This window comes from Rutidosis leptorrhynchoides, chromosome 3 (assembly GCF_046630445.1).
Source record: "Rutidosis leptorrhynchoides isolate AG116_Rl617_1_P2 chromosome 3, CSIRO_AGI_Rlap_v1, whole genome shotgun sequence".
In the NCBI taxonomy this organism is placed as follows: domain Eukaryota; kingdom Viridiplantae; phylum Streptophyta; class Magnoliopsida; order Asterales; family Asteraceae; genus Rutidosis; species Rutidosis leptorrhynchoides.
In genome coordinates, this window is record NC_092335.1 from 30,971,102 (window position 1) to 30,977,101 (window position 6,000).

Consider the following 6,000-nt stretch of genomic DNA (forward strand, 5'->3'; position numbering starts at 1 on the left):
GGTGCTGTAAGTCCGGTAATGCGGGTATAGTTGCGCTATCTAGGATAGCGCGGTTAGTCCGTACGTGGATACTAAAAATAGTATGTGTGTAAGTTCTCCAGGAACCGATCCCTTGCTTTGTGATTCGAGTCCGCTATTTATAGCTACAGTGCTGTTTGCTTATTGGAGTTACGTGTCCCATATTGCTTTCTTGTCGTTACTGCCTGGCCGTTTAGGGGAGGGGACCAGGGAACAGTGCTGTTTCTTTCTGCTGACTGTTGGTTCTTTTGCAGAGATCGTGGTAAGTACGAGACGCGTCATCCCTGTCTGGCGCGCTACTCTAGTCTAGCGCACATTACTTGCGCCTGGAGTGCTAGAGCGCGAGGTCTGTGCACATATGGTGCAAGTGTGATGCGCAACATGATGCCAGTCGGGTATGCATATCATTACTATATTCAAGCCAATCATGTTTGTAGGTACACATTTGAAATCTGAAAACAACCTGAAAAACGTTTTTTTTTTTTTTTTAAGTAAAGGATCCACGAGTATAAATTGTAAAAAGATGTGAATGCCAGTAAACAATTTGGCAGTACAATTAGTGAGTATTACAGTAAGATGAAATGCATATAGGTGGGAATTGATTTAGTGCGCGAATTACCTGGAATTGTTAATGTAGATCCTAAAGTTGTCAATTTCATGAATGCTTTCAACTTATAAAACTTAGAGCAACATTTTTTTCAGTTTCATAATAGATTAGATGAACAGTTACGTTACTAAAGAATTCTAAACTCGGTATAAGTGAATATTTTAAATGATAATTTATGAAGAAATTTGAGTTCTTTTTCTAGACAAAATAAAAAACATCATATGCTAAATTGCTAATGATATACTTTGGAATCTACAGTTTCTATTAAAATCCTATAATGATGATGTCATTATTAGGCTAATTCTTTTGTTAAAAAAAATTCAAAACAAAAGAAAAAAATTTAAGCATGGTGGGTTATGTCATTAATCTAAATAATTTTGAATTTAATTTAAATTTTATTAATTCATTATTATTATTGAATCTTATTAATAATTATTTTAATTATTAAAATTAAATAACTTTGAATTATTTTAATTAATTATTTTGAATTGAGTACGAGAAGGTATAAAAGCTAGGCAGAAGGAAACCAATTCTAAATTTATATTTTAAGTTATACTTTTAAAATAAAATGACAACCAATATTATCTCTTATGATTGTATGTGGATTGTTTAATATGCATTTAGGTGTTTGATGAAATGCTCGGCTGACGAGTTTCTTAGTCGAACTCTGTGGTTCCACGGGTCATTAAACTAAATGACTTTAGCATTTACGTTCACTTAATACCTAAAACATATCATTATACTGTTTCGTTTAAACAAACTCGTAGTTTCACGGGTCATTTCACTAGTTATAATTATAAATTAGTAAATTATAAATTTTAAAATATTGCATGCGGAAGTTTAATGTACAAAAGCTTTTCAAGTACAAACGTATATTGTTTCAAAAACATGTGTATCGGCAGGGACATGTTAGCCATGTGTTGACTTTTGTCAACCCATCCAGCGGTCCCCGGTAGCCCACTGGAGCCTGTTGAAACACCATCACCCATTTTCCCACAGCATGCCAGACCCGGTAAACGAACCTGCATTGTCATTGTTTCAATCTTCGCATGCGTGGGACCAAGGGATCATTTGAGCCCGGTAAGAATGATTTTTAATCCAATTATTTAGAAAATCCTCACCTAGTGAGAATCGAACACTCACCTCCCTTAAGGGAAAGTGAGTCATTCGCCACTAGGCTATTGGCCCATTCTTCAAGTACAAACGTATATATACGGTTACAGAATAAATTACTCTTGCAACTAATTCGGTGCACAAGTCAGAAAAATCTCCATCGTAGCTGACATCATTTTCAAACCCATGACCATTTGCTTACATCATCCCATTTCACTCCGGGCTGTATATATTTCTCCCACCTCATTTGTACAACGAACTAAATCTATTAAACATTACATAAACCAAACATTCCAATCCCTAAACCATAAATATACATGGAATATTCCGGTGACAGAAGTGACGGTGCCACCTCACCCATGACCATTTCCACTACCACCGCCACCACCGCCACCACCGTACTACAGCACTCACATCGATCACCAAACAATTGTAATAACAACTCATCATTACAACTTAGTCCCACTAGTGTTTTGACACATCCTCCCCCATCCGCCCCTTCATCGCCAACTCAGCACGTCATTGTTAGCCCTTGCGCCGCTTGCAAGATTCTTAGAAGGCGGTGTGTCGAAAAATGTGTGTTGGCACCATACTTTCCACCTACCGAACCGCTCAAGTTCATGATCGCACACCGCGTGTTTGGTGCTAGCAACATCATCAAGATGTTACAGGTAATCAATTATATTCATATAATAATATATATTTCATCAATTTATAAAGCATTAACCGGTGATCAAAGTCGTTAAACTTAATTGCTACGGAGTAATAGTCTAAGAGTAGTTACTTTAATTGTGTTTGTGCAAGAAAATAAAAAATAAAAAATACGTACTATTGAAAGATAAACAACAGTTTCCATTTTTTAATGAGAAAAATAAAAAGACTACTTTAGACTTTTTTTTTTCTCCTACGTACGTGCTCTCATAGTTTCCATTCTGTCCTAAATCCAAATTAGCTTTTTAACATATCACGTTACTGTTTTTGTCCATTGTTGCAAAAAGGTACAGAGTATTTCCTAAATAAGTTCCAGGCTATTAAATAGGTGTCATGTATATTTATAAATTTAATTTAATTTAATTACTAGTAATTCAAAAGGTTTTGAACATTTTAATTTGATACCCCTATTTTATTTTATAAGTATTTAAAGTGAAGTACATGTAGCTTTTCTAAAGGAGTATCCAGGACCATTCCTACTAAAGCGGGTTTAATCGTTGACATATATTAGTTTGTAAACATCTTAAAAAAATATATAAAAAGACAGAGTAGTTTTAAGGGTATATTAGTAATATATATTGTCACCTAAAGAGAAACCAAATTCACATTAAATCCATTATATTTACTTAGGATTGAGATTATTTTTTATCATTCTTTTTAGTATTATATATTGTTAGTACAAATTTACATTGATAAAGTTGTGTAACACTTGTATCGTTGCAGGAACTGCCAGAGTCTCAACGAGCGGATGCAGTTAGTAGTATGGTATACGAAGCTAATGCAAGGCTAAGAGATCCGGTTTATGGTTGTGCAGGAGCTATTTGTCAACTTCAAAGGCAAGTGAGTGAACTTCAAGCAGAGTTATCCAAAGCGCAAGCCGAAGTGCTCAACATACAATGCCAACATTCAAATTTATTATCGATGCTTTGTATGAAAATGGATCAACAACTCGTCTCACCCCTAACGACACCACAACAAACATCTTATGACAACCTAAACTTTTTCGCTGATGAGGTCAATTTGAGCAGCGTTTTTGAGCCACTTTGGACATGAAACTAGCTCAGTCAACTTTGAAGCTTGAAAAGATTCAAGTACTTTGATTTGTGAAATTTTTACTATACTTAAATTTACTAATCTTATATCTTATAAAGGGTAAAAAGAGAATAAAAGAGGAGTTACTACTAAGGGTAGAATAAGTGGATAGGGAGATATCAAGTTAAATGTCATTGTACTAATAATCATATGTCGTTTCTTGATTTAAAATCAATTTATGGGTGACCTAATTTTATCTGATCTAATTTATAAAATCATGTTTAGGTTTATTTTGTCAAACTTGCTATTGACTTAATTACCCTTTTGACTCTTTTGAATATGTTTAGATTTTATGATTTATGATCGAGAGGAATATTCATTTGAATTCATAAATTAAGTTGAGATTCAAGGGACCAATGAGAGCGTGACATGTGGCACGAAAATCACATGTGATTGAAAAAAAAATTCAAAAATTATTTTTTCCCGAAATTTTTTTTTTTTTTAAATTTTGAATTTTTTTTTTACTAATTTTTTTTTTCGAATTTTTCTTTAAAATCACATATGATTTACCTGCACAATCACATGTGAATAAATTTAACATGCATAATCACATGTGATTGGGTTTACAATCACATGTGATTGACATGCAGAATCACATGTGATTGTAAAAAAAAAAAATTCGAAAAAAAAACTTTCGAAAAAAAAATTTCCTAATTTTTTTTTTTTAATTTTTTTTTTCAATCACATGTGATTTTCGCGTCACATGTCGCGCTCTCATTGGTCCCTTGGTTTTCAAGCAAATTAATGGATGTAAATAATTACTACTCTTATGATCAAAGACTAAGACCACTTTTATAGCAGAAAACTATATTTACACATTTTTTAAATTCCTTTTAATAATTTATAAGTACCCATTTGAGATATGAAAATTGACCTTAAAAAACATTAAACTTATATAAATATATAGGAGTATAAAAATAACACTATCAAAAGTTATAATTTTGTTGAAAGAAGAAAGAAAAACTTTTTTTATCAACTGTAAGTTATTTTCGCTCTACTTGGACCAATAACGAAACTACTATATATAAAAGATTATTAAAAATTTGGGTCCTCCTAAAGTTTCGAACCTTGTTCGATAGCTTATGATGCACATCCTTTTTTTTTTTTTCGAAAAGCCAATATATTAAACACGAAAAGAGGGCAAGCCCAATTACAACACGAGGGGCCCAATCAATTTGGATCATGAAGTTACAACAGTAAGGTGACTAGTTGCGGAGAAAGCAACTTACAAACCTAGACAAACGAGAAAACCCACGACATACTACAGTAATTTAAAGAATGGGCAGGAGCCACACGACCCGTCATAAAGAAAGAACCGACGCGAAAAACTGGACAGGTCAGAGTGCATAGACCAAGGGGTTGGATAGCCACCGAGTCCATTCGATCTTCGATTTCTTCAAACGCGGAGTGATGCATTCGAAAGACTTGAGTTGTATTTCCATTAACGCGGTAGGACCAGTCCAACATTTGTTTGAGAAGACTTTTAGATTTCGGTTTCTCCATATTAAATAAGAACACACCCATTCCAAAGCTTGCCAAAGAAGAACGCCGAACCGAGAAAAAGGAGTATTGCTTTTACCACGACATGCTTCATTAATGCTTATATTCGACACCGGACCCAAACCCCACCACTTGTACACCCTTTCCCAAACCTCGAACGAATGTATGCAAAGAAAAAGAGCGTGATCAGTTGTTTCTAACCCATCATCGCAAAGAGGACATCGCACGGAGTGTAAATCAACTCCACGAATGTCGAGATCCACTCTAGTTGCCAAACGTTTCCTTAGAGCACGCCAGATAAATATCTCGATCTTCCCCGGTACTAGGCTATTTTTTAAGGTTTCAGGCCTGGTGCGAGTATCAAGGATGGTTTTCTCGTCAATGAGGCTTGCAAGTTTTTTGGTAGTGAAGTCACCTTTTGTCGAAAACTTCCAACACCAAGTATCCTGGGAACCCCCCAGCATAACAAAAGAATTCAATAAATCTGTTAGATAGTCGAGTTCACCACGCGTACGTCCAACGGGATCCCGACTCCACAGCCACTGCAAATTACAGCCGCCTGCTGTCCATCTCACTCGATCCTTTACTCTGCAGGTCTGATCAGTTTCCAGCATGTAGAGTCATCTGAGTTTGCAGCGTAAAGGTTCGTCCGAGAGCCAAATATGAGTCCAGAACCGTGTGCCACCACCGTCACCAATTCTTTTCACGAACGAGTTTCCAAATTGCAATCCTGTTTTGTCAATATCACAACAAGCACGAATGATGTTAGTCCAGACACCGCACTTTCCTTTGGGTCTGTTAAGGCCCGAAGGAATAAGCACGCCATCCGCACCGTGGATACTAATAATAACTTTAACCCAAAGAGCATTGGGCTCGATTTTAGCCCGCCAAAACTATTTCCCCAATAGTGCTAGATTTTTACCCCTCAAAGACCCTATATTAAGACCACCCTCGCTATA

At 35.5% G+C, this 6,000-nt stretch overlaps 2 protein-coding genes across 2 annotated transcripts; one reads left to right on the forward strand and one right to left on the reverse strand.

The window, feature by feature from the left end:
* Positions 1 to 2,055: 2,055 nt before the first annotated feature.
* LOC139895915 (LOB domain-containing protein 1-like) lies at positions 2,056 to 3,718 on the forward strand. The gene is made up of 2 exons (XM_071878460.1): positions 2,056 to 2,409; positions 3,173 to 3,718. Exons 1-2 carry the CDS (start codon positions 2,056 to 2,058, stop codon positions 3,500 to 3,502), a joined length of 684 nt encoding a protein of 227 aa, XP_071734561.1. The 3' UTR covers positions 3,503 to 3,718.
* Positions 3,719 to 4,878: 1,160 nt separating this feature from the next.
* Positions 4,879 to 5,655, reverse strand: LOC139899834 (uncharacterized). The gene has a single exon (XM_071882663.1). It carries the CDS (start codon positions 5,653 to 5,655, stop codon positions 4,879 to 4,881), a length of 777 nt encoding a protein of 258 aa, XP_071738764.1.
* Between the last annotated feature and the right edge of the window lie 345 nt (positions 5,656 to 6,000).

Bases quoted from the DNA above. Each gene is read 5' to 3' on its own strand.
- LOC139895915 (XM_071878460.1), top strand. From the start codon at position 2,056: ATGGAATATTCCGGTGACAGAAGTGACGGTGCCACCTCACCCATGACC. The intron at 2,410-3,172 runs GTAATCAATTAT...GTATCGTTGCAG, and splicing joins ACATCATCAAGATGTTACAG to GAACTGCCAGAGTCTCAACG.
- LOC139899834 (XM_071882663.1), bottom strand. From the start codon at position 5,655: ATGCTGGAAACTGATCAGACCTGCAGAGTAAAGGATCGAGTGAGATGG.